Genomic DNA, 27954 nt, shown 5'->3' on the forward strand with positions numbered 1-27954 from the left:
CTAACTACTCTCACCATGTCTTTTAAATTCCCCCTACCAACCAGAAAATCAGTAAATAGAGAAGGAAAGACAAAAAATACAAACAAAAAAAATCTGTCAGTGAGGGTAATTAATTCTTTAGAAACAAGTATGATAACCTGTATTCAGTAAAATGCTGCAAGCAGATCATACCAAAATCATAAGGAACTCGAAATATGTGTGGGTTTGATTTAATAAAGCTTAGTGACAAAAAAAATGACAGTTATTGCTGTGGGAAAGTTCACAGAATACTGAAGACAAAGAACCAAACAAAGTAACAAAAGTCATAGTAGAAAAAGAGCACTGATGTGATGATTTGTATCAGTAAAAACAAGCAAGCATCACAAATGCATCATTCTGTGCAAGGAGATAAAAGGACAGCCTATGGAGTGCAAAAAACAATGAGCTTTAAAAATAAGCAGGAAAATAAAGAAAAGAGAATACAATGTAAAATGATTAATACAGATTTGCTTATTGTGTGCCTGAGTAAATACATTAATCATTCTTAAAAGCACTTATTAATATAATACATTAGCTGTATTAAGACTGGAATATAATAGTGTGTAAGTTGTGTTAAGAAGAATATGCATTAAAATATTTTAAAAGTCAAAATAATTAATAAAATATGAAGTAGCATCATACTCTTCTGCCTGAATGGAATCTGCAGGTGCGACATAATTGCTAGGGATATAACCATTTTTTCCGGTAGCAATTGATCTTGCTTCCCACCAGTCTCCTTCCCTGCAACACAAAAAACAACAATCACTATAATGCAGATACTTACCCAAGGTATAATTCTTATCTCATGCAAAGAACAGAAACCACTTCCATATTTAATCTGGAGTTTTTCTTGGATTAATAGACAAAGAGCTGAACTCAAAAAACACTATTTTTAAAAGCTGGTTAGATGAATTAAGGAAATTAAGACCATGCAAAAGCACACCTGTTGCTGTAAACCAACAGTAATACCAGAAAACCTCCAATTACTGCACACTTGAACTCTACTTACTTTTTCATGTTAATTCTTTCAACTAAGGCTAATAAACTACGTTGAATACAGAAATTTACTAAATTTTAAATAAAATTTTATAAGTTTAAAATTTTACTTGCATGCTAAATACACCTTTCACATTTAAAAGATAACATTTAAGGGTTTTAATATATTCAGAATTGTAAAATCATCAAAATAATAGATTTTAGAACATTTTGCCACCATAAAAACCCTGGGCTGGCAAGATAGCTCAGCAGGTGAAGGCACTTGCCACACAAGCTAATGACCTAAATTCAATGCCCAGAGTCAGTATAAAAGAGGAAGGGGAGGAACCAACTACACCAAATTGTCCTCTGGGCTCCATATTATGTGCCTACATACATATCATATTAAGGTTCACCTACATTTCAGTCTATATCATGCTAATTTTTTTGTTTTTAATACCAAATGCTTTCTTCTTAATAAGAAATAAAATTGTAACATGTTTAAAAGTCACCTTAAAAATACAATCAAAGGTCTTACTATTCTTATACCCAAACTTGACAATCCAAAGTTGAATTTCTAGAGCTGATGAAATGGCTTAGTGGGTAAAGGCACTTGTTGCCAAGTTTAAAAACCTGAGTGATACATCCCCAATCCTATAGGGCTGGGGGAGAGAATGACAGAGAACCTGTTTTTAAAAGTCATCTTCTGACCTCCATACGCGTGCCATGATACATGTACATGCCCACATTTTGTGTGTGTGTGTGTGTGTGTGTGTGTGTTTCTCTCACAATAAGTACAATTATTCCTTTGCCTGTCTCTCTCACAATAGGTAAAACTATTTCTTTAAAAGAAGCTGAATTTCTAGTGGTGGTGGCATAAGCCTATGATCCAGCACCCAGGAGGTGGGGGCAGAACAGTGACTTCAAAGTCAGACTGGGCCATATAGCAAGACCTGATTCAAGTAAAACAAACATGTATGCTTCTAAAATGCTATTCAAAAACTGATATCCAAACATCAGCAAAACTAATATTATAATTCAAAGTATGAAGCTGCATATTGTTTAGAATATATATTAACCTTGGCTTTTCCAAAATTCCTATGAAAGTATCTCTAATAAGATGTGTGTGTGAGAGAGATTCACTACTTAAGATTACATGTACTGTTCAAACTGAAACTTTTATAAACGCTCAAAGTGAATTTAAGCTCTAAAGAATAAATTAAGAAAACTTTTGATACTTTATTTGCAAACAAATACTTTGATTAGTGGTGCCCTAGAATACATTAAATCCTTTTCTCATATATATATACAAAGTCTTACTATGTAGCCCTAGCTGGCCTAGAACCTGTGATGATTCTTTTTTATTAAAACTTTGTATTTGACCCTCCTAAGAATTCCCTGAGTCGTTCACTGAGCGTCACGAAGTGTAAGACAAACAGCAGTCCGTAAGCTCAAGAACTGATTCTGGAGCAGGGACGGCAATTATAAAGGTACTAACACTCTGACACTTCGTATTTGATGAATCTTTTATCATGTACATAGCAGAATTTTACCAATATCCCTGGAAGGTACAAGATGACAGTTGCCACACTCTCTCCCTGACTGTGACAAACAAAAATATCTCTAGACACTGCTAAATACCTTCTGTGTGATTCTGCCCCAAGCTGAGAATCACTGGTCTAAAAGAATGAGAAATCAGCCAGGCAATGGTGGTGCACACCTTTAATCTCAGCACTCAGGAGGCAGAGGCAGGCATCCCTGTGAGTTCAAGGCCAGCCTGGTCTTCAGAGTGAGTTCCAGGACAGGCTCCAAAGCTACACAGAGAACCCCTGTCTCGAAAAATCAAAAGAAAAAAATGATAAGTCAAATTAAAAATTGCAATTTGCAATATGATGACAGCCATGACTGAGGTTTGTAGAACATCATGTAAACACCTAAGAGAAACATTCATAGAGTAAGGTGTGTGAACTGAGCCAGGCAGGAGAGGAAGAAGACAAGGAGATGAACCACTGAAAAGGACACAGGAAATACCTTTTAAAGGATGAGGAAGGCTAACTTGAAAGGGAAAGGAAACGAGGAATCAAGTATAGTTTAGTGATATAGCACAGAATTTGCATGCCGGAGGCTCAGGATTCTATTCCCATCTCAATCAAGCACCCCTCCCACCCCACAAAAAAAGAAACAGACCAAAAGTTATTCCAGAAAAAGAAATAGTATGTATGAAGGCAAGAAGAGGGTGAGAAACTATTGTACTCAAAATATTGCAATTATTTCAGTATTGTTGGGTAGCAGAATGAGAAAGAATAGAAATACAGGGCAAAGTCTTGATGGATTACGATTATTGTTGTTGTTGTTCTTTTTAAATCTTCGTAACTATCGTTAGCTACTGAAGGATCTTAAGGCAGAGAGACACAACCACAGTTTATGTTCTGGAACAGAAAGTGATAACATATGGTAAAATGAGGACAGAGGGAAACGACAAGAAGCAAGAAGACCATAAGTATGTGCTCTGAGAAGTTACAAAGTGGTTGTTATGTCTGCTAATGAGATTAGGAAATCTGCAGCACAACAAGCATCACATTTTCTATGCAGACTGCTAAACGACAAAGTCTAAGAGTAACTAGGAAAAACACAATTTGCTAAGTTTCAGAGTACAGGGGTTCCATATCCACCTTCCCCCATCCCCAAGAAATAAGGTTGTAAAGTCATCTGGAACTCATTAAGTATATAGCCCATGTTGACCTGGAACTCACTATACAATTTAGGCTAGCTTCATACTCAAGATCTTCTCTAGTGCTGAGATTACATGTATGTGCCACCACACCTAGAATTCTTTCTTCTAAAATCTCTGTATACAGATTAACTCTTAAGTACAATTTGCAAAAGTAGTAACTTCTGCTGGTAGCAACATATTATCCAATGTGTCTCACGAAATCAAAGGCATCATCTAACCCGAAACCCCAAAACAAAGACCCATATCCCACCACTCTCATCTCCGTATCATCAACTCCACCCAGGTTCCTCTCTTACAAAATACACACAAAACTTACGTATTGTTAATTATTTGAAATCTTTCACCCTTCTTAAAGGAAAGGTCTTCTGTAGTTCTAGCTTCATAATCATACAAGGCCACAAATATAGTGACACCACCTGGCACAGGAAAAAAAGACCAAGGTAAATGATATACCTTAATACAATGAAAGAAATAAACAATTATTGCTGGGGAAAGCTTAGGCTCAGTTTCCTTCTTCCTCTAGTATTTTTTTAGAAGCTGGGTTTTGATAAAATGTTCTAAGACTTCCTGTGAAACTGTATAAATTCTAAAACCCTATAAACTCTGAAATAAATGTAATTTCACTTCTGAAGCAACATGTCTGGCTTGAAAAGGCAGCCACATTGCAGATCAATTCTTTGGGAGGGAAAGCACACAAACTACGTGCACCTGTCTTCAATTCCTTAACATGAAAGCATTTCCATCTAAAACCATTAAAAGTAATCATTAAGGTTTTCTTAAAGTTCACTTTATACTTAAAAATAAAAATATCATATTTGTCTTAAAAGTTAAGTGTATGGCCAATATGAATTATACAGTATAAATTCAAAAAATAGTTATCAGATGTAGTAACGTATTAATAGTTAAAAGATGAACACATTTAATATCTAATAACAGAATAACAGAACATATGTACAAAAACTGACACTGCAGTGTTTAAAATAGTTAAAAGGCATTCTAGTTTTAAAAGTCAATTATATAATTTTTAAAGATTATATATTTATCAAAAATAATAAAAGGTTTTGAAACACATGCAAATTATGTAATGGTTAAATCAAGTCAAATTATTTATTCATCTTTTTTGGCAAGAAACTTAAAATCTACTTTAACCAATTTTCAATACAATTTGTTGTTACTAAGCAGAGTAGTTACAATGTTGTACAATGGAATTCCTGAACTTATTCCTACTGAAATTTTACGTTTTTTTTTTTTTTTGTTTTGTTTTTTTACCAACTCTTTTCCAAAAAGGGTGTGAGAGGATCAAATCCTTAGACTCCTACATGCAAGATCAGACCTCTGACGAACATATTCTTTTTGAGACAAGGCCTCACTCTAGGGACCAGGCTGGTATCCAACTCATAGAGATCTACCTGCCTCTGCCTCCTGAGTGCTGGAGTTAAAGATGTTGTGCCACCACATCCAGTTGACCAATATAGTCTTAACTCAATTATGTATAATCTCTATCTAGTATAGTCCAAATGGTTTGCTGTATTCATTATTAGTTTATATCTATCGGTATTCTTTTTTTAAATGGGAGAGGGAAAATGTAGGTAGTAAAACTACAAATGAGGATAAATGCAAATAATCTGACATGGAAAATGCATGGAAATGACATGGAGAATAAAACTTACTGCCTCTAAATACAAAGTAGAAGAAAAGCAAAGCTATAGGAACACGTTCATACATAGCATCAGCTCATTCAGCTGGTTCCTTCTCTAAGCTTTAGTCATCAATCCACTTGCTTATTTGGTATCTCTACTTCATTGTCTAGTAAGTACTCAAAATTTATTATAAACAAATGAATGAAGCTCTTGATTTTTCTTCTTTAATCTGTATTTGTTCAAGTCTTCTCTCTCTAAGCAAAAGGGAGTGTGATGCAGTTGGGACTGTTAGTTCTAGTTCTAACATAGATAATTTACCTATTTCCCATTCAACTGTGGTGCCACCTCTCACTAGGAAGGCTGCCACCAGAAATTACCTTCCTAACTTACTTCTACTCCGCTTTACTATCATCCATTCTTCACACAGCTACTAGAGTGAGTTTTAATTACTTTTCAAGCTTTATTTTCATTTAAGTGTATGTGTTTATGAGTGTAAGTCATGTATGTACAGGTGTTAGAGGAGGCCAGAGGACGGTGTTGAACTGGAGTTACTGGTAGTTGCTAGAGGCCTGATAGGGATGCTTGGAACCAAATCCAGGTCCTCTGGAAGAACATCCAGTGCTCTAAACTGCTGAGCCATCTCTACAGTTCCTAGAGTATTTTTAAAGAGGAAACCCAACAAGCAAATTCCCTTACTTAAATCTCAAAGCTTCTTTCTAGCTTTGAATAACACTCAAACTCCTTCCTACAGTCTATGGTCCTGAGCAATTACAGTGTCCTGTCCAACTGTCTAGTCTAGTACAATTCTCCCATTTATGTTCTTCGGTTTTCAAAAGTTCCAAGTGCATTTGTATTTCTTGAACTTTGTGTTTGCTAATTTTGTTAGTTTGCTTGTTCTTTCCTGAGCTCTACAAATAGGTCACATCTATCAATCAAGTGTCAGTTCAAGTGATTTCTTACCAAGGTTGCTTTCTTTGGCAACTATAGGACCTTCACCAATCATCTTGCTTTTGCCTTCAAATACTTAAACAATACTGATCACTCTGTTTAGCTGTTTATTAACTAATTATTATTCAATCATTATAATATAAACTTCACTAGGTACAGAAGCTTTGTTTATATTGCTCACCTCTCTATATCTTATATAGGACAATCTGGTCCTCCCCCCTTTTTTAGTTATTAAATGAACACCCATAAATGGAATATTTCAAATAAGTAAATTGATTTAAGTATTGAAAGCAGAGCTGTGAAGAGTTGGGGGGGGATTGTGGGAGGCGAAAAGAATCAAAATATATTGTACGCATGCACAAAATTTGCAACAAATAAAAATAGTCATTTTTAAATTTTTTTAAGTAACTAAAGAAATGCCTTTTTGTATCAACATTTATTTACTCTAGCCATTTTTAATTACTACCTTTCCCAAGTAATGTCAAGGTTTGTGTTAACTATCAGAGATAGCACCCTGGTCACTGGGTGGCTGAAATTAGAACTGTGATCAATAATATCTACCATTGTCCAAATGCTAATAGATCTAGTGTGTTGCAGTCCTCTGGCTACTTCTACTGGTCCAGAAGTGAGCAGAATGAGGAAGGCAAATGCATATACAGTCCATGCTTGTAGAAGAGATTTCTACTTTTTGTCTCCACTGATTATTAATAATAAGGTCATGAGCCATTCCATTTGTCCTTGGTACCTGTTTACACCCAAGGTTAGGGTGGGCACTCCAAAGATAAAACAAAGAGAGAGAGAGAGAGAGATGAAAGTAACACCATGCCTTGCTGACATCATGGAACTCTCACATCAGGGAATCCTGGAACTCACCCTTTTTTAAGACAGTTGTGCTTTGTCATTTCAAGAGAAAAGCATCCTCATGTGGGGCTTTGAGCAAAAGAGTTAAAAATCTACTCTTTAAAATTACATGTTTAAAATATACATTTTTAAAATCTACACTTTAAGACTACCTGATTCCGTGGCAAGATTGTCAACTATCACTTCTTGCCATCCCCTGAAAGGCAGTAACAATGTAATAAATGGAGTTTTGAACTAGAGTACTAAATCTGTTGCTTATCAACTGTCACTTTGGAGGAAAACAATCTTAACACCGAGCTTCAGAATTTTTCTTCTTAAAATAAGTACCTGGGCCAGTGAGATGGCTTAGCTAATAAGGCTGTCTGCTGCCAACACTGATGATCTCAGTTCAATTCCCATAACCAATATGGTGAAAGGAGAGAACTGACTCCTGCAAACTGTCCTGACTTCCACATGTGCACTATGGAGCATGTAAGAGCACAAACACAAAATAAATAAATGCAATAAACTATCTAATAAATAGTGTGCTATTGTTACTAAACTGACATATAATTAACAGTTATTAACTGGATAATACAGCATTTTACAGTCCTAAAATGCTAACAAATTGCTGGAGTACAGAAAGAAGGATATTTTTAAATCTCTGTATTCCCAGTGTCTGCCACAATTACTTACATAATGAGTTAATGAAACAATTTATGGTATAATTCAGTAAATAGTCACTGTTAGTTATCATCAAACTTCCCAGAATCCTATTATGTAAATATTAAGACTTCAAGGCTGGAGACACAGCTCCATGCTAGCCTAACATGTTTCCTTGGAGGCCTTGCTTTTGATCCTCAGTTGGAGAGGGGAGGGGAGGGAAGGGGAGGGGAGGGGGAGGGGGAGGGGGAAGGGGAAAGGGGAAAGGGAGGGGGACGAAAGGAAAGAGGAAAGGAAAGAGGAAAGGAAAGAGGAAAGGAAAGAGGAAAGGAAAGAGGAAAGGAAAGGAAAGAGGAAAGGAAAGGAAAGAGGAAAGGAAAGGAAAGAGGAAAGGAAAGGAAAGAGGAAAGGAAAGGAAAGAGGAAAAAGAGGAAAGAGGAAAGGAAAGGAAAAAGGAAAGGAAAGGAAAGGAAAAGAAAGGAAAGGAAAAAGGAAGGAAAAAGGAAAAAGGAAAGGAAAGGAAAGGAAAGGAGGAGAGAGACAAACCCCAAAATTTTGAGAGTAATGCGGCTACACAGTCAGACTGCCTTTTGTTAAAGGCTTTATTTACTCATCCAACTTTTTTGAAAATCTGCTAATAAGAAATTTTTCCTGACAGTGGCCATACCTGAAGTATGTAAAGTCCAAGGTTATATTTTCTGCAACTGACAATTTAAGTCTCACCTGTTAAACCTGTAGGATATGAACTTGGCACCACTGAGAATGAGGAAGATGCTCCTCCAAAAGGAGTCACTCCAGAGGACCCTCCAAATGGTGTCATGGAAAGACTGCTAAAATTGCCAGATGTTCCCTTTGTGGAAGAGGTTGGGGTAACTGTAGTGTGTTCCGTTCCATAATGACTGGCACTTGTGCTTACAGGCTCTGGAGGGTTTTCCAGTGTATATTTAATGGCTGGACTTTTGTTTTCTTTACTTTTAATGCAGCCCATTATCAAACCTGCAGAGGCAATAAGGCAAATATTTGAGAATTAGTTAACATACCGGGAACTTCAAAAAGATAAAACTGAGCTGAGCAGTGGTTGTGCATGCCTTCAACCTTAGCACTCCAGAGGCAGAGGCAGGCTGAACTGTGAGTTTGAGGTCAGCCTGGTGTACAGAGCTAGTTCAGGACAGCCAGAGCTACACACAAAAACTATGTCCCGAAAAACAAAGCAAAACAAATACATGAAAAAGAAATTAACACGAACAAGTGTTCAATCTCCCAGCCAACACAAATATTAAGTTACCCTTTTGATTATTACTTTGGAAAATTCTAAGTCAATATTTAAGGCTGAAATTTATCCAAAAATATGTAATACCCACAAAATATGTTGAACTGCAAAAATATTAGTATAACAAGTTTACAAAATTATCTAAATACAAAGTCTAAGTATTAAGAAAATATTAATAACTAAAGTCTGAAAGAATAGCAGTCATATAAAAGAGTCAAAAATATGACAGAAAACACGATTGTAGTTCTGAGCAGCCCGATGGTGAAATATCCTATCAGTTCAAAGAAAGTGACTGTAATTACTGACTACCTTCTTCATACAGTACGACTTCAGCTAGATGGTTGATTGCCTAATACACTCCTCCTCTAAGTTCACATCTATTTTGAGATATTTGTACATTGTGTGAAGATGTATAGCTGTGATTAGTTTAATAAAAAGCTGAATGGCCAACTGCTAGGAAGGCAGTTTATGCGGGACTTCCAGGCAGAGATAACAACTTGGGATGAAGAATCTAGGTACACAGCATTAGTCAATGAGACACCAGGGGAGTCAGATGTACAGAATGGAGAAGAGGTGAAGAGATTAATAGAAATGGGTTAATTTAACTTATAAGAGTTAGTGAGACAAGCCTAAGCTAAGGCCAAGTTTTTGTAATTAATAATAAGTCTCCAAATCATTACTTAGGAACTGGCAGTGCAAAGAAAGTCTAACAAGACTCATTACACACATCCCTTCAAGAGCCACAGACACTTTCCTCTGCTCACCTATGAAGTCTTCTATTAGTACTCTTGACTTGTCTTCCCTTTCCTCTTAATATTCTCTTGGTCCTTACAGCAAATATAGATAATTTTCTTTAAATCTCCTCTTCCTTAACCAAATTAATCATCTAAACCCTGATTCTACTTTTTATAGAGCTCTTATTTTCCTCCTCTTTCCACTTACCCACTTATCCTCTTCAATAACATAGGCGAGACTACCACTGTCAGTTCAGTTCCAACAGTACCCTGCACTGACACACAGAAGCCCCTACTGCAGGCTGTCCATCTCATTTCAAATGTTAAAAATGCAAGGTGTGGTTTTATTTTAAAGTAACTGTCAGGTGTAGACTAGAGTTAAAAGACTTTTGGTGGTGCCCGGGGGGCAGGGAGGGGTTGGTGGTAAAAAGTTTTAAAATAGTGGTTCTCAACCTGTGGGTAGCAACTACTTTGTCAAATATTTACATTTACATTACTATTCACAACAGTAGCAAAATTACAGTTACAAAGTAGCAATGAAAATAATTGTATGGCTGGGGGTCATCACAACATGAAGAACTATATTAAAGGGTCACAGCACTATGAAGGTTGAAAACCACTGGTTTAGTGTTAAACAAACTTGCCAGTAAAACTGGGCGTGGTGGACACCTTTAATCCCTGCACCGGAGGCAGAGACTGGTAGATCTGAGTCCAAGGCCAGTCTATTCTGGCCAGTCAAGGCTGTTACACAGAGAAACCCTGTCCCAAACTTGAAGAACAGACTTCCATTTCAGGAACTCACATAAAAAGCTGGAGGTAGTGGTATATACCTGTAATCCCAGCACTCTGAATGTAAAATGGGAGACAAAGACAGAAAAAAAAAAAAGATTGAAAACTTGTGGGTCAGCTAACATGGAATACTGAGTACAGGAGAAACAAGGCAGACATTGCACCAACAAGGCAGGAGGCAAGAACTGACTTTTTGCAATTAAAAAGTTAATTTTTTAAATTGCTAATTTCATGTATAAGGGTGTTTTGTCTGCATGAATGCTTGTGTACCATGTGTGTGTCTGGTACCCACAGAAGCCCTGGAACTTGAGTTATAGGCATTGGGAGTTGCCATGTAGGTACTAGAAATCAAACCCAGGTCCTCTGGAGGAGCAGCCAGTGCTCTTAACCACTAAGCCATCTCTTCAGTGAAATACCTGACATTTTTTTCCTTTTTGTTTCTTTTAAAGAACAAACTCTTGAAAGTTGCCCTCTGATCTTTATGTGTGTGTCATGGCACAGATGCACACACACACAATAAATGCAGATTTTCGAAAGACCTGACTATGTTTTATGGATTGTTTTGAGTTCTAAGCTACTGACTTACGAGGTATATGTTAACATAAGTTACTAGGACACAGGAGGAGCAAGGGAAGGAGGGAGTCCTCCTCTTTTTACAAAAGGTCCCACAGAAAGTTTAAGAAACAAAATACTGTTAAATCTGCAAAGTGCTAGAAGGGAGAGAGGTACAAAATACCATAGAACACAAGAGTGTTTAAGTAAGTCCCTGCATGCTCAGGAAAGAAAGTGGTACACAGGAAGTGGGTGTTGCTACAATTTAAGATTCTTGTAGACTATGAACTTAAAAATGAAAATTATGGAAATCCTTCCTCTTAGACACTATCAAAGTTTTTACTCATGAGAGGTTCAACTATGTTTTGGTAAACGTGTCAAACTTCACAACAACACTATAATCACAACATACAAGGTTTTTCACATCCCTTCCTCAGACAATACCTAACCACAGCCCTTGGTAACCACTAAACGGTTGCTTCTAACTAAAGATTCATCTTTTCTAGTGTTTTACATAAAGGTAATTACAAAAGCAGTCTTTTGTATCTTCTAAAAGTCAAATAAATACTGTGAATCTGAGATAGCGCCACAGTGTTATAATCAACTCATTAATTTTTGTTGACATTTTTGTTAAGAGTTATTTATTCCATTTTAGGGTTATTCCAGCAAAACTTTGGGCTATTTTTCCTCCCCAGCCTCAGCAACAGCTAGGAATGGAACTGGTTGGCCATATGCGATAAAACTAAAGACTCCTTTGCTCTATGAAGCTATTTATCTGTTTTCTATATAATCTGCTCTACTATAAACCCTCACAGAGTCATGTGAATTCCAGTTGCTTTACAAAAAAAACCACTTCCTTCTCAAAAAGGCATATGTATACTTGGATCTGGATACATCTAAACATCAAGTCACTCTTTTAGAAAGCTTTAAAATGGACATCTGCTGATATCAAAAGGAAGCCAACAATACAAAATGCATTGGGATGAGTTGATGTTAAATACATTTACTACAAAACTATTAAAACCATCAAAAGAACGTGTCGGTCCCTGTGAGCTCCGTAGAGATCAATACTTGGTGGACATAGTGTTGGACCGTAGCGTCCAATCACTGAGGAGGAGGAGTCGCCCCAAGAGACCATCTCTCACATCACAGCTGATGTAAAAGCATGAGGATTTTATTAATTCTGTCATGACAGGGTCCTCCAGCAGTCAGGAGGCTAGAAGAGCCTGAATGGCTGGTACAGGCTATTTTTAAAGGGAAAAACCACAGAAGGAAGGGGTGTCTGGGAGTTGTTCTTTAACTATTATGATTGGTTTATTCAAAAGGGCTATTACCAATAATTGACTGGAGAGTGGTTGCCAGATCAGATGAGGTAAAGGGACACTTCTGAGGGTCACTTTGCCCCTTCCCAGGGACTAAGTCAGTACATCAGTAACTGAATCAACACCTAAGGGTTATCTTGCTGCTATTTAGGGAGATGGAAAGTTCCCAACATCTCAGTACATGCATGCATAGCTGTTATGTCCTTGGTTCCCAGGGGAGTAGGGGAAGTACTGAGAGTTGTCAGAAATGGCTTCAGAATTGTCTTAAAGTTCTACAATAGGAAGTGAGACAACAGTGGCCCTGGGATCCCAGACCCCTACCCCCTAAAACCTACACGTGGGAGAAAGGCCGGGGTCCCCTCCCCCAGGTGCCTTAGGCATTCCTAGCACCAGCAGGGAGCTGTTCTATTAAACAGCCATCTACCCTGCCCCCAACATGTCCTTCCCTGCTAGCTTCTTGCAGACCAATACTTGGTGGACATAGGAGCACCAGCAGGAAGCTGATCTGCTAGACAGCCATCTACCCCACCTCCAACACATCATTCCCTGCGAGCTCCATGGAGACCAATACTGGGTAGACATAGGAGCACCAGCAGGGAGCTGGTCTGCTAGACAGTCATCTACCCCGCCCCCAACGCATCCATCCCTGCTAGCTTCCTGGAGACCAATTCTTGGTGGACATAAGAGACATAAGACTTGAAGGAAGAGATGGAAAGGTGTTACAGAATGGCGCCCAACATGGATAACTGCATCCACAGAAAGCCTGAGAAAGCTTGGGAAAGAATAAAATAAAGCATGTTTTCTTGGTAGCAGCAATTTCTTGGGTCTGCTCTGCTTGCTAGAGGCAAGCAAGCGCTCTCATTTAAGAGAGGCTTCCTGACTCAGCTTTAGTTGCAAAACCCTGCAGCTCTTTAAGAGGTCCTGACACAAAACACTTAAACGGTGTTGATGAAAAAGCTGACCACATGCTTTTCAGTTTTCAGCTGTAGTAGGAAAAAACCTCCGCCATTTTAAAATGCCAGCTTTCTAGGCTGTCCTGCCAGGGCAAACTCTGACTCTTTCAGGAAGGCAGTCTGACAATGGAGCATTTGAATGTGGTCTGTGAGCAGAATGCTGCAGCCTGCTTGCTGGCAAGGACCTTAAAATGCCATAGAGTTGTGGCAATAAAAATGGCTACAGCCAGTACTCCACCATGAAGCTGGAAAGCTAAGGAATGGGCTGGATCCAGCTGTCAAAGCCACGACTTTAATCCTCTCCATAAAGACTCATGTGGTCCGAAGAAGAAAGATATACAGTAAAGAGAGATTCAAAGACGAAGAAAACCTCTAAATGGTTTACAGTATGTTAAAATATAGGCAGACTAAAGGTTAAAGTTCTTAAAGTAAAAAAAGAGAGTAGTTGGGTGTGGTAGTACACACCTTTAATCCCAACATTTGGGAGACAGAGGTAGACTGACCTCAGTGACTTCAAGGGGCAGAGGTAGATTGACCTCTGTGACTTCAAGGTGTGGTAGCACACACCTTTAATCCCAATGCCTGGGAGGCAGAGACAGACAGATCTTTGTGAGTTCAAGGTATGTAGCACACACCTTTAATCCCAGCACTGGGGAGACAGAGATAGACAGATCTCTGCGAGTTCAAGAATAGCCTGGTCTACAAAGGGAGTTTCAGGACAAAGATACACAGAGAACCTGTCTCAAAAAGTTAAAAGTAAAAATAAAAGAAATAGAGGTTAAAATAAAGCCTCATAAAGATGGAAACTACACAGAGAATCTTGATACTGTATGCTATTATGCTCTCTTTGAATTGTTTGAATGCTGAGGAAGGAGCAACAGCTGCTGAAAGAATTTGTTTATAAATGCTGCTGAATTAAGCCAAGATAGGTATTTTCAAAATACCTTGACTTCAAAATTGAAGTCAAAAGGTATGTTATTTTGGAGAAGAGATTTTGCTTTTGTTTCCACAGAAAATGAGAGGCTGTGGATTCATTCTGAGTTAAGAAAAATCCAGTTTGATCAAGGAAAACTACCTGAAAAATCTCCAGTAGGAACAGATGGCCTGGATGTCTAACTTCTACATCCAGAACAGATTCAAGACTGCTGCCTGAGCTGATCAAGACTCACAGGATACTCCAGTCTGGACTTGATGATAATTCTAAATTTTCTTTAGGTCCCCATAAGATTATCAGAGCACCCAACCAGTGGGAAGTAGCCCGGAATACTAAGCCCACATTCCCAACAAATGGACATTAAAATTCTAAATAACCCAATTAAACAATCTTGAGATACCATCTTACACCTGTCAGAATGGCTAAGATCAAAAACACTAATGATAGCTTATGCTGGAGAAGTTGTGGAGCAAGGAGAACACTCATCCATTGCTGGTGGGAATGCAAACTTGTGCAACCACTTTGGAAATCAGTGTGCAGTTCCTCAGAAAACTGGAAATTAACCTACCTCAGGATCAGCAACTCCACTCTTGGGAATATATCCAAAAGATGCTCAATCATACTACAAGAGCATTTGTTCAACTATGTTCATAGCAGCATTATTTGTAATAGCCAGGACCTGGAAACAACCCAGATGCTCCTCAACTGAAGAATGGATAAAGAAAGTGAGGTACATCCACACACTAGAGTACTACTCAGCAGTAAAAAATAACAACTTGAATTTTGCATACAAATGGATGGAATTAGAAATCATCATCCTGAGTGAGGTAACTCAGACCCAAAGAAATGAACATGGTATGTACTCATTCATAAGTACTAGTCATAAACAAAGAAAAGTAAGCCTATAGCTCAGGATCCTAGAGAAACTAAGTAATAAGGTGAACCCAAAGAAAAACATATAGACCCACCTGGAAATTGCAATCAGACAAAAATTTGGGAGCAGGGGGGTGGGGATAGGTGGGGAAGAATGGGGGTGAGGAGAACTTGAGAGAATGGGGTGGACGAGATGGAGGAAGGACAGATATGAGAGCAAGGAAAGAAATACCTTGATTGAGGGAGCCATTATGGAGTTAGCAAGAAACCTGGCTCTAGAAAAATGCCCAAGAACCCACAGGAATGAATCCAGCTGAGACTCTAAGCAACAGAGGAGAGGGTGTCTGAACTGACCTTACTCTGTAGTCAAACTGATGATTATCTTAAATATCACCATAGAACCTTCGTCCAACAACAGATGGGGAACAGAGGCAATGACCCACATCAGAGCACTGAACTGAACTCCCAAGATCCAGGTGAAGAGTGGAGGGAGTGTATGAGCAAGAAATTCAAGACCATGAAAGGGTCATCCACTGAGACAGTTTGCTTGAGTTAATGGTAGCTCACCAACTTCAACTGGACTGGCAGTGAACGAGCATGGGAACAACCAAGCCCCCCTGAAGGGGGTTATCAGCTAGGGCAGACTGACAGGCCAATGATGGTGACACTGGGATGTATCTCTATTTGTATATACCGGCTTTGTGGGATTCTATTCTCTTTGGATGTAAACCTAGCTCAACCTAGAAATAGTAGGACTTTCCACAGGGCAGGGTGCATGGCACTCCTTTAGGGTTGGAGGGGTGGGGGAGGGTCTGTGGAGGGAAAGGGAGGGACTGGGAGGAGGGGAGGGAGTGGGAATATGGACTGGTATTTTTTTTAAGTAATAAAAAAAAAGAAAATTGCTTTTAAAAGAAAAAATAAAACCATCAGAACTACAAGTTAATCACTGAGTTCTAGTTTAGTGATAGAAATAGTGGTCAGGAGCTCAATAACTACCAAACAATCTTACTACTATCTAGTTTGCCTCATTAGAGAGGTTATTTTACTGCAGCAGACAACAATTAATATAGGGAATCACAACTAGTCAAACTGTAGACAATAAACTAGCCATGGAATGTTTAGTCCCAAGTGTGTTATCTACATCACCCCACTCCCTGCAAGGTTCAGAGACTATCAAGGAAGAAGGGGGTTGGAAAAACTAAAGAGACAGAGGCTGGAAAGGGCTCCTGTGAAATAGTGTTTTCTGGACATGACTGGGGCATTGATAGCTGTAGCTGCCTGTACAAGATCAAAAGAGGCAAATTCCAGCATTGATGGGGATGCACTTTATACTGCTCCTTCCCTAGTTGAGAGCTATTGGTAGCTGACTGAGAGTCAACTCCCACTGTGAATAGGAGTCAAGTTTCTTCAGGTATGTGACCTCTAGTAGCTTACTAATAGTTCAGTGGATGGCCCTACACCTAAATGCACAGGGACAGTTCTTCTCTTACTGAACTTAATGGGTTACAAATGTGGAGGGGGCACAAAGTTGAAAGAGAGTACAAGGGACCAGTAGTCAATATGATCAAATACATTATAAATATGTTTAAACTTCTCAAAGAATAGATCAAAAAATTTATAATAATCTGTCTTGTTTCAAAATCTTTTAAGAAAAAAGTTGTAACAGTACTAAGAAAGGTTGCTGGATGCTAAATTGGACGAATACTTGACTTCAAATTTCGAGCCACTTAATACTACCCACCTCCCAACATTTATTCTAGCAAATTCAACTTCCTGCTTTCTCACTTTTACTTAAAATATAACCCAAATACTTTTATTGCTTGCTAATTCCATTAATTTAAAATTGGGGGGGCTGCTCATCATTTCTCTCCCTAGCACTCCACAGGGCTTCCTAGAAACCAGACAACAGAACCCAACCCTTGACCTGGAATTTCAGGATAACTTCCCTATTACCTGCTTATTTTCCAAAAACAGTCTTGGGGTTGAGAGAAAGACCAGTAAGATCTTATCTGAGAAAAATCAAGATGCAGAGATACAGAGTCTTGTAAGGAGAGACAACAGGGTGTTGAAAAGCCATGGAAAAGTAAGAAACAATGTTTTTTTTAAACCATAAGTAATTCAGACTGGAAGTACAACATAAGAATAGCAAGAGAAGCAAACTTTAGAAATAGGGTAACTTTACTGACAACCAGCTTCTACTTAATCAACACAAATCCACTCACTTTGAAAACAGCCTCCCACCTCTAACCAGTAACTTGTCCCTTTATTATTAGTAGAGACTAAAAACTCTCAGACTTCACAACTTTTGAATTTTTAAAGAGGATTTATATGTACATTCTTTCCAATTTCATCAAGCTAACCAATTGTGACATCAATATACTGCAACCAGCTAAAGGAAAAAGTTGTGATTTGGCATTTTGCCCAGATGGCTCCAGTTTACAACAACATTCTAAATCTTTGAGAAAGCCTTCAGAAAACTAGAGATTAGGTAGAATATGTGCCTAACGTGTGGGTTCAGTCTCCAGCACTGTTAAAAAAATTAATTTATAAACTTACTTTTAAAAGATACAAGAAATCTCTATCAGTCAAGCAATTCAAAGGGTTATAAATAGTCAGTGATTTTTCTCTGGTTTCACTTTAAAACCTCCTTTAGTACAAAGCACAAAGGACAGGCAGGATCATAAAACAGAAAACAGGGAGAGAGAAGAAGTGGCAGACTACTATAGAGTATGTATTTTGTCTACTAAAAACAAACAAAGAACTTAATCTTCCAAGAGTCAAAGAACAGAAAACATGGTCTACTGAAAACTGAGTTTGCAGGGCTCACTCTGGGAACACCCCCCTCAACACACACACACACATCAGATATGCAAACTGAGCTTGAAGAAGTAAGCCTTCACATGCTAAGTCCTTGGAACTTTCTGGTTTCTTTTCTGATCTTCCTGCAGCAACTTACCATGCACTGGGATTCAGCCCAGTACCATCATGCACTTTAAAGAAGCCTTTAATAGACTGCCACGAGAAGGAACTGACCTGATGCAAAGAATTATAAATTATTCATAATTTATTTTCTGCTGTGGGATACATTTTTTTGATGGTCATTTTAAGGGATACATTTTTTTAAATTTCAAATTAATGTAAAGCCTAAAGATTTAAAATTTTTTACTATTGTTCTGATAAAGGAACAAAGCAATAAAATGACTCTTAGTAACACTGTTATACCTACAGATCAGTGTCTCACTCAGTTATCAGAGAAACTTTTTCCTACAGTATGTGGAAACTAATACAGAGAGACCCACAACCAGACAACACACAGAGAGCCAGAGACCTTGGAACACTCAGTTCTAAATGGCTGTCTTCAACAAACCCTCCCCTCAGGGCTCAGGAAACTATGCAGAAGAAGAGCCAGAGGAGATAGATGCCACCAAGCGAAACAGTATCTTCCAGACACAACAGGACTGTTGTACATATGAACTCCAGAGAATATGGCATCATGTGAGGGGCCTGCACAGGTCTAATGCAGACAGGGTCCCAGTGCTGAGAAGGGAAAGTAGACATCAGCACCCATTCCTAATCAAGAAGCCATCGCCTATTGACAACTGCTGAAAAATGAGAAATTAGTGTAGATATACAAACCACACTTTAAAGGGAGGTCCCATGCCTAGTGGTAGATGGACAACAAAATGAACTGAAAGTAATTCTGGAGATCTTTTGTTGTTCCATTTGGGTGTTTGTTGCCTTACTGGTCATTTTGCTTTATTCTTGTTTGCTTGTTTTTGGTTTTCTAGCCTATCTTTTTTCTTAAGAGAGAGAAAAGGAGGGATGGAGATAGAAGGGTGAGATAGTGGAGAGGATTTGGGGAGGGAAATAGAGATTAGAACATACTGTGTAGAAAGAATTTCCAAATGAGAAAAAAATGAATATATTTAAAATAACATCCTGAGCCCGGGGGGGGGGGGGGGGGGGAGTAGCATATACCACTAATCCCAGAACTAAGGAGGCAGGAAGGCAGAAGGATCTCTGAGTTACAAGACAGCCAGGAATACACAAAGAAACCTTGTTTCAAAAAACAAAAACAAACAAACAAAAACCCAGAAAATTTAAAGCAATGGATTTGATAAACTAAGAAAACAAAGTAAATTACCTTCAGTAAAACTTCAATCATTAGAAACAACTTAGTACACTTCTGGGTATCAGTCTATCAGGTTTATCCTATTTTTGAGAATTTAAGCTACTTTGACATCTATAATAAGAACCTTTTAAAAATTAATTTTTAAAAAACTTTGCAAATAGAAACATCATATACCAAAATAATCAAACAATAGTCTACACAATTTAGTGAACTTAGCCAGTTAGAATTAGCATTGAAACAGAAACTGTGAAGCTTCCCACTACACTTTTCAGCACCAAATGTATTTCATGTACTTATCTACCACCAAAATCAAAGTCCATGACAGAACTAGAATTAGAAAAACAATCAACTTTATACTCTCCAGTAATTTACATCTAGTACCTGCATTCAGTCCTGCATTCCCCTATATTTAGTTTTTCTTGTTTTCTTTTCTTCATGTTATACTGTAAATACGTGTACAATTGTTTATATTTATGCATATATTATTATTATTGACAGAAAGGTTACCAATGCAGGAAGATCTTAGGCTAGTATGGGCTACACAGGACGACCCTATCTTTTTAGGGAAGCAGGGGTAGGTGTCAAGGCAGGGTTTCTCTGTGTAGCCCTAACTGTCCTAGAACTCTGTAGACAAGGTTGGCTTCAAACTCAAGAGATCAACCAGCCTCTGTCTCCCCTAATGCTGGGACTAAAGGTAGGTACTGCTACCACCAGACAAGTTTTGAAATCTCTTGACACTTTAATAGCCAAACATGCTAAAAGTTGTTTTTCACAAGTTAAAAATTCCATTAAGAAAGCTCTGTCCTAGCCGGGAGGTGGCAGCACATGCCTTTAACGCCAGCACTCAGGAGGCAGAGGCTGACTGATCTCTATGAGTTTGAGGCCATCCTGGTTAACAGGGCGAGTTCCAGGACAGTCAAGGCTACACTGAGAAACCCTGTCTCAAAAAAAAAAAACATAAATAAATAAAAAGTTCTGTCCTGTTATCAATAAATTAAACATATAAAAAAATTGGGGATTGCCCAGTTAAGACCCTAAGCAATAGAGGAGAGGGTGCCTGAACTGGCCTTGCCCTATATTCAGACTTATTTCAGATTATCTTAAATATCACCATAGAACCTTCATCCAACAACAGATGGGGAACAGAGGCAGAGAATTACATCAAAGCACTGGACTGAGCTCCCAAGGTCCAATTGAAGAGCGGAAGGAGGGAGAATATGAGCAAAGAAGTCAAGACCATGAGGGGTTCACCCACTGAGACAGTGTGCCTGAGCTAATGGGAGCTCACTAACCCCAACTGGACTGGGAGTGAATGAACATGGGATCAAACTAGTCCCTCTGAATGTGGTTGACAGCTGGGGCAGACTAAGGGGCCACTGACAGGGGTACTGGGATTTGTCTCTACTGCATGTACTGGCTTTGGGGGATCCTATTCTTTGGATGTATACCTTGCTCAATCTAGATGTAGTAAGGAGGGCCTTGGACTTGCCACAGGACAGGGTGCCTTGTCCTCTCTTAGGATTGCAGGGGAAGGAGTAAAAGGGTATGGGAGGAGGGGAGGGAGTGGGAATTTGGATTGGTATTTCTTAAAGTAATAAAATAATAAAAAAGTTGGGGTTTGTATATATAGGTGTTCACTAAATGTTTACTATTCAACTTCTTTAGCTTTTATCAATGCTAATATGATTCTATAGATACCTACAAATGAAAAAGAACAAGTTTCAACTTTGCTTTTTAAATAGGTTTGTTTCCTACTAAAAGTTTTTCCTAAAAGCAAAGTTCACAGAAGAGCATAGGAAAGCAGTGATTTTCCAACTATTCATTAGAAAACAACTTTAGCCTTTAATGGGCAAAGTCTCAGATCACTTAAAAAATCAAAATCTATTAGATGTTGCTGTTTGTGATGGTTAGTTTTAATTCTAAATTTGACCCAATCTCAAATCACCTGAGAAGTGAATCTCAATGAAAGACTGTTTAGAGCAAGTGCAAGTTGGGGTGGTGGAGATAGGAGGATTGCCTTAATAGTGGGAAGACCTACCCACTATGAGAGGCAAGCATTCCTACATAGGTGTCTTATTCTGTGCAACTTGGGAAGGAAAAGGTTTATTTATTTCAGCTTACACTTCTGTATCACTGTTCATCATCACAGGAAGCTAGGACAGGAACATGGAGGCAGGAGCTGATGCAGAGGCCAGGGAGGCATGCTGCTTATTATAAGGCTTACTTTCTCAAGGTTTACTCAACCTCTGCTTTGTTATGGAACCCAGAACAAATCAGCCCAGGGGTGGAACCACCGACAATGGGTTGGGACCTCCCTCATCAATCACTAAATAAAAAAAAATCCCTACAGGCTTGTGTACAGTCCAATTTTATGGAAGCATTTTCTTAACTGAGCTTCCCTCTGCTCAAGTGACTTTAGTGTGTGTCAAGTTGATACAAAACTATCCAGCACAGTAGGGAATTCTGAACTTTCTAAGAGTAGAGAGACTGTCGAACAGGGGCATACCCATTGTTGGGAGGGCCCATTCCAAATCCCACCCTCAGTGTGCCAAACAGCAGCTCCCTGGATCTGCCCTCTCCAGACCTTGCCCAAAGAAAGCCCTCCAGCTGGGGGGTTGTGGCACATGTCTTTAATCCCAGCACTTGGGAGGCAGAAGTAGGTGGATCTCTGTGAATTTGAGGCCAGCTTGGTCTACAATAGTTAGTTCCAGGACAGGCTCCAAAGTTACAGAGAAACCCTGTCTCAAAAAACCAAAAAAGAAAAAAGAAAAAAAGATCAGCTCCTCCCTTGGGGCTGCCAAGAGCATACCTACAGGATTTAAGACTTGGTTGCCAGACCCTGTTGATGGAAGCTTGGGAGCCCTTTGTTCGTCCGGGGTGGCTAGCTTACACCGAAAATAATCACACAGAAACTGTATTCATTTAAACACTGCCTGGCCCATTATCTCTAGCCTCTTATTGGCTAACTCTCACATCTTGAATTAACCCATTTCTAATAATATGTGATCACCATGAGGTCGTGGCTTACTGGGAAAGATTCAGTGTGTCTGACCTGGCAGCTCCATGGCAGCTCTCCATCTGCCCTTCTTCCCAGCATTCAGTTCTATCTACTCTGCCTACCTAAGTGCTGCCCTATCAAAAGGCTAAGGCAGTTTCTTTATTCAACCAATGAAGCAACACATAGACAGAAGAACCTCCTACATCATTTCCCCATTACTGTTTAAACAAAAAGGAAGGCTTTAACCTTAACATAACAAAATTACATATAACAAAAACAGTTATCAAGCAAGAATTACAGTTCATAACTAAGGAAATCTATAACTATAAATTCTTTAACTCCAACAAAGACTCCAGAGGATATAATATTACCTAAGTAAACAGGAAGTGCATTGTAAGCAACTTCCAAAACTCTAGAATTGACAGAGACATTTCCCTGCCTGGACAGTCACCCAAAGTTCTTTTGTACCATTGGGGCATCCATCTTCAGCCTACAGGCCCATAGCATCCAGCAGACATTTCCATGAAGCAGGAATTCCAAAGACAGTTTAGTCACTTTCTTTTATGTCCTGCAGAATGTCTCACAGACTCTTTTATAAACAGGAACCCCAAAGGACCATCTCACCTTTAGGCAAGTTTAGCAGTCCTCTCTCCGTGGGTTCTTTATGTCCATTTATACAACAGTCCAGGCAAGAGCAGTTTCTTGCCCAAATGGCTATCAAACTCCATAAGGAGACTCTTTGATGCCCATCTTCCTCTTGAAGTATCTGGTGCTACCAGGAGCAGATGTGTCTCATTGTCATAAAAAGCCCTAGGCTATTAAAACATTTTAAATGTTTTAAAATGCCATATTCTGTAGTCTTTAATAGATATGAAGAATGCCTAATATAGCTATGCACATCTAGAAAATCTAACTAGCATGACTACAAACTTTGACTATTATAGATGATTATCTATTAACCTATATTTCCTAATTATACATTTTAAAATGAACTACACAATCACAATACCTTAATCAAGAGCAGAAATATACATATAACAAGACTGACCTTAAATTAGTATCAGTAAACCAAGATTCAAATCAATGCAAATTATTTGTATCTATATCATGTCCCCCTTTAAATGTAAAAGAACATTTATAAACAGTATTTGGGAATAGGGGCGCAATTTTTTTCTCTTCAAACTGCTTTGTGCTGTATGCGCTGTTAATCAGGTCTTTTATGGTATATCCTGTGTGTTTTTTATCTCAGTCAGCAGTTGGGCAAAGAAATTTTTGAGGGTGTTTACAGCATCCTTTCAGGAGGGTGTGGTCTATCATACCATATTGGTCTAGAGGCAATTCACAGGGTCTCATCCTCTGTGAAAACAAAAAAAGAACCTCTTCTTCAAAGCATCATATCCTTAGGCCCAAATTCTGAAGTCATAATACCTTTATAATATACATGCTGGTTTGGCTTAGCAGTCTACACAATGAATCGTCTCTCTGTACTTAGCTCCTTCACAGTCAAAAAATTAAAAGAAAACACAATAATACACAGAATCCAGATTCTCTGTGAATTTTTCATTTTTACGTGGCTTATTTTTTTCACTTCCTTTTAATCTATGACTATTTGTACTGTCTCTTTAAAGACTTTACCTTTTTTAAAGCATTAACTTTATTTTATGACTCTGTATACTCTTTTCTCTCACAAGCCTACGTACATTTATACAACACTGTGACCCATTTAGAGGTAGTTCATGTCTGAATCTGTCCTATTGCATTGTCTGTAATTCTCCACTGTCTTGAAGAGCTTTTAAAATGTTAAGCAGCTTGGTTGCAGCTGCTCTGGATGTTGGCTCCACCTCTCTCCAGTTTCAAAATGGTGGACGTACCATTTTTGCTAGCTTTGGGGATGCCAGGTAGGAGCCACGCTCAGCACTTTAACTCTGAGAATGAGCGTGCAGCACATAACCTCTTTTTTTGAGTTGTGGCCAAATCTGTCATACAGAGCACTGCACAGCCTGGAAACATCTCTATGTATGGTGGCAGGAATCTGCCATGCTCTCCTGCCTGCCCAAGCCTGATCCTGCCGTCTGCCCAGGCAGAAAGAACTCAGCCATGAGCATGACCTCAGATACTTTCCTCCCAACCCTGAGTGGGCACAGAAACACCCGGGCCGACAAATGTCTTTGAAATGCTTAGTACCTGGTGTTTGTATTGGCAGCACAGCCCAGGAAGCTGTGTTTTAAAACTGTGTGGCTTTTTTTTTTTTTTTGGGTACGGCTGCTGAGTCAGGAAAAACTCTGTGTGGCACACCGCCAGCAAACAGCAAAAAGCCGTGTTAAACTCTATATTTGTGTCTAGAAACTTGTTCAACCAATAAAAGCAACACATAGACAAAAGAGCCTCCTACACCAAGACCCACCATGTTATTTCCTTTCCTGCCTTTCAGAGAGTCACCAGGCAGTTGCTTTGCTCTGTTTATTAAACCTGGACTTATTAATTCAACTTGGCTGGCTTACTGCACCAGTGAAGGATACCTAATTACTGAGTATCCAATACTTATCACCCAGCACTTAAGAGGCAGAGCCAGACCAATCTCTTAAGCTTGAGACCAATCTGGTCTACAGAGTGAGTTCCAGGACAACTAGAGCTGTAAACGGAGACTGCACTTCATTTCCAGCCACCCAGACCCAAATAATCATATAGAAACTATGTTAATTAAAACACTGTTTGGTCAATGGGTCAGACATATTCCTAGCTAGCTCTTACATCTTAAATTAACCCATTTCTATTAATCTATGTATTGCCATGAGACTGTGGCTTACTGGTGCTGGCATGCTACTCCTTTGATAGCTACAATCTCCCAGACTCTGCCTTCTTTCCTCTTCTCTCTCTCTTGGATTTCCCACCTTGCTATATTTTGCCCTGTCATAGGTCAAGGCAGCTTCTTTATTAACCAATGGTAATAAAACATATTCACAGCAAACAGGGAAATCCCACGTCACAGGGCTACACAGAGAAACCCTGCCTCAAAACAAACAAACAAACAAAAGGAATAGAGAAAATTAAAGAGTGGTAAAGTGGAAAGTGTGCTGAAGTACACACATATCCACTCTCTGCTCCTGACTATAGAGTGGTCAGTTGCTTCAAGTTTGCCACTCTGATTTCTCTGCTATGATAGACTATAACGTGGAACTGTCAGCTAAAATAAACCCATTTATTCCCATGTGTTTTTGTCAGAGTATTTTATCCCTGCAATAGGATACAAAACTAAGACATAGTTTGAATCTAAAATGTTCTATGAAGGCTCATTAGGTAAAGGCCTAGTTGCTTGCTGAGACAGATTTGGAAAGTAACTTACATTTTAGGATTTTGTTATTTTAATCTACCAATCCTCCCCCTCTGGCCCCCACGCCTTTTTTTAATTTAAACTGAATTTTCTTTAAATGCACTGTATTAGTGTGGATGTATCCTGCAGGGCATATAACTTCCAAACTTTTTACTACTATGGGCACTGGAGACGCTTGGAAGATCAAGATCTTTAGGGTACTCTATACTGGGTATGTAGCTTTTGGCTTTTTCCCTAGTCTCCTCTCATTAGGACTAGAAACACTGTTTACTCCTATGCTTAAGCAAAGTCAGTTCTTTGAATTTTGGAGGACTTGTGAGGTACGGGCTTCATGGGAATGAGATGAAGAGTGAAAACTGAGCAATCAGTAGTAGCACCTCTGAGTGCTTGGCAGTAAAGTTCTAAAATTTTATCTTTGGTTTTAATAGATAATCTGTGTGACTGGCTCTTGATCTTGGATCAATCCATCAATGATGGATTCATAATTTGAGGGTATAACTAGAAGTGGGGTAGAAACCGACTATGGTCTAGTTGCAGGCAGGAGAATGTCAAGGAAGGGTTTATCTTGTTCCTGGATACGCATTCTTTTCTCCTCTACTTCTTATCTTTCTTTCTTTCTCCTTCCTGGATGCCATAAGGAGAGCACCTCTGTTCTACCATATGCTTCCAGACATGATATTCTTCCTCTCCTTGGCCCCAAAGTAAAAATGCTGGCCAACCATGAACTAAAACCCCTGAAAACGTATGTCAAAACAAGCCTTTCTTCCTTTAGTTGATTTAGTTGATTTTGACACATGAAAGGCAAGAGTGATTCACAAAAGATGCCTACAGATATTCTTTTCCAGAAACCAAAAGGCTCTTTGGAAACTGGTAAAGGTATCTACTGGGCATATACTGGAGTTTTTCTCAGGAATTTCAAATTTATCATGCTCAAAGTAAGTCTTGTCATTCTTCCTATCATGACAATTCACTCTCTTTTGTCATAAATGCTTTATGAATAGTGAGAACAGCACTCCTACCTACCCTTAAAAACTTGAGAGCCACTTTTGGTCTCACCCATCCCATGCCTTTGTCACTAACATCTGCCCAAAGAACTCTATAATCTAGGAAAAATAAATAATTCTACTCCTACCCTCAGCTACTGGTCATGTCTAGTTCACTGCAAACCCTGTGTCTTTGTTAGTTCTCCAATATTGGATGACCTGGCTCTTTCCTTATACACATAACTTATTTTAATTCCCTCTCCTGGCTTATTCTTGTATTTTTCTCGGCGTTTTTTTTTTTTTTTTTTTTGAGACAGGAGTTCTCTGTGTAGTTTTGGCTATCCGGGAACTCACTCTGTAGACCAGGCTGGCCTTGAACTCACAGAAATCCATCTGCCTCTGCCTCTGCCTCTGCCTCTGGAGACCTAGATTAAAGGCATATGCCACTATGCTCAGCTGTATTCTTGTATTTTATCTTCCTGGCATATGAAATATTTTTAGATTCTCAAGTGCACCAAAAATGTTTTCTTCACTGTTTGGCACAATCTTTTATTTCATGCTTAGCTTACTCTCACATTTCTCCAGTCTTACCTTGTGCAGTGAAAGGATCTTCCCTAAGTTCTCTTGTGTTCTCACAGCCCATCTTATTCCTTCCCCCAAAGCATTTAACTGTGTGGAATTATCATTGCCTATTTATGCTTCCATCCTTCTCTGAACTCTAAGCTTCAGAAAAGCTATGGGGGGAGGGGTGCCTCTCTTGAAACTTAGCCTGATATCTGTATCACAGCACATACTCAATGAATATTTTGTATAGTACCCATGTAGTATAAGAAAGAAATAACTTTGGGTTTAGATCTATAGTTCAATTTTGGTTTGGCCAACTTATGATCCTTATTTATTCGGGTTTTTGGTGTTTTTTTTTTGTTTTTTTGTTTTTTTGGGGGGGGGGGTTTCAAGACAGGGTTTCTTTATAGCTTTGGAGCCTGCCCTGGAACTAACTCTTGGAGAACAAGATGGCCTTGAACTCACAGAGATCTGCCTGCCTCTGTCTCCCGATTGTTCCACCACTGTCAGGCTATTTAATCTTTTATAAAACCGATTTCTCCACTCCCAACCCCAACTGAGTCAACACATGCAAGTATAGTACCTATCTTGAAGTTGAATAACTGTTACATGAAAAAAAGAGCAACCCATCACACATTAAAACTCCAAAATAAACCAGATGCTGGTACATGCCTTTAGTCCCAGCACTCCAGAGGCAGAAG

General features: G+C 38.9%; 1 protein-coding gene across 1 annotated transcript in view; it reads right to left on the reverse strand.

Annotated features, from left to right (window-relative positions):
• Positions 1-27954, reverse strand: part of Yes1 (YES proto-oncogene 1, Src family tyrosine kinase) — a 67383-nt gene that overhangs the window by 24344 nt on the left and 15085 nt on the right. Inside the window, exons 2-4 of the mRNA XM_048433653.3 lie at positions 8542-8814; positions 4044-4143; positions 661-759 (exon numbers count right to left, since the gene is read on the reverse strand). Coding sequence (XP_048289610.3) covers positions 661-759; positions 4044-4143; positions 8542-8806 — 464 coding nt within the window. The 5' untranslated portion in view covers positions 8807-8814. The remainder of the gene's footprint in view (positions 1-660; positions 760-4043; positions 4144-8541; positions 8815-27954) is intronic.

Source organism: Myodes glareolus, chromosome 27, assembly GCF_982192425.1.
Source record: "Myodes glareolus chromosome 27, mMyoGla1.1, whole genome shotgun sequence".
NCBI classification, from domain to species: domain Eukaryota; kingdom Metazoa; phylum Chordata; class Mammalia; order Rodentia; family Cricetidae; genus Myodes; species Myodes glareolus.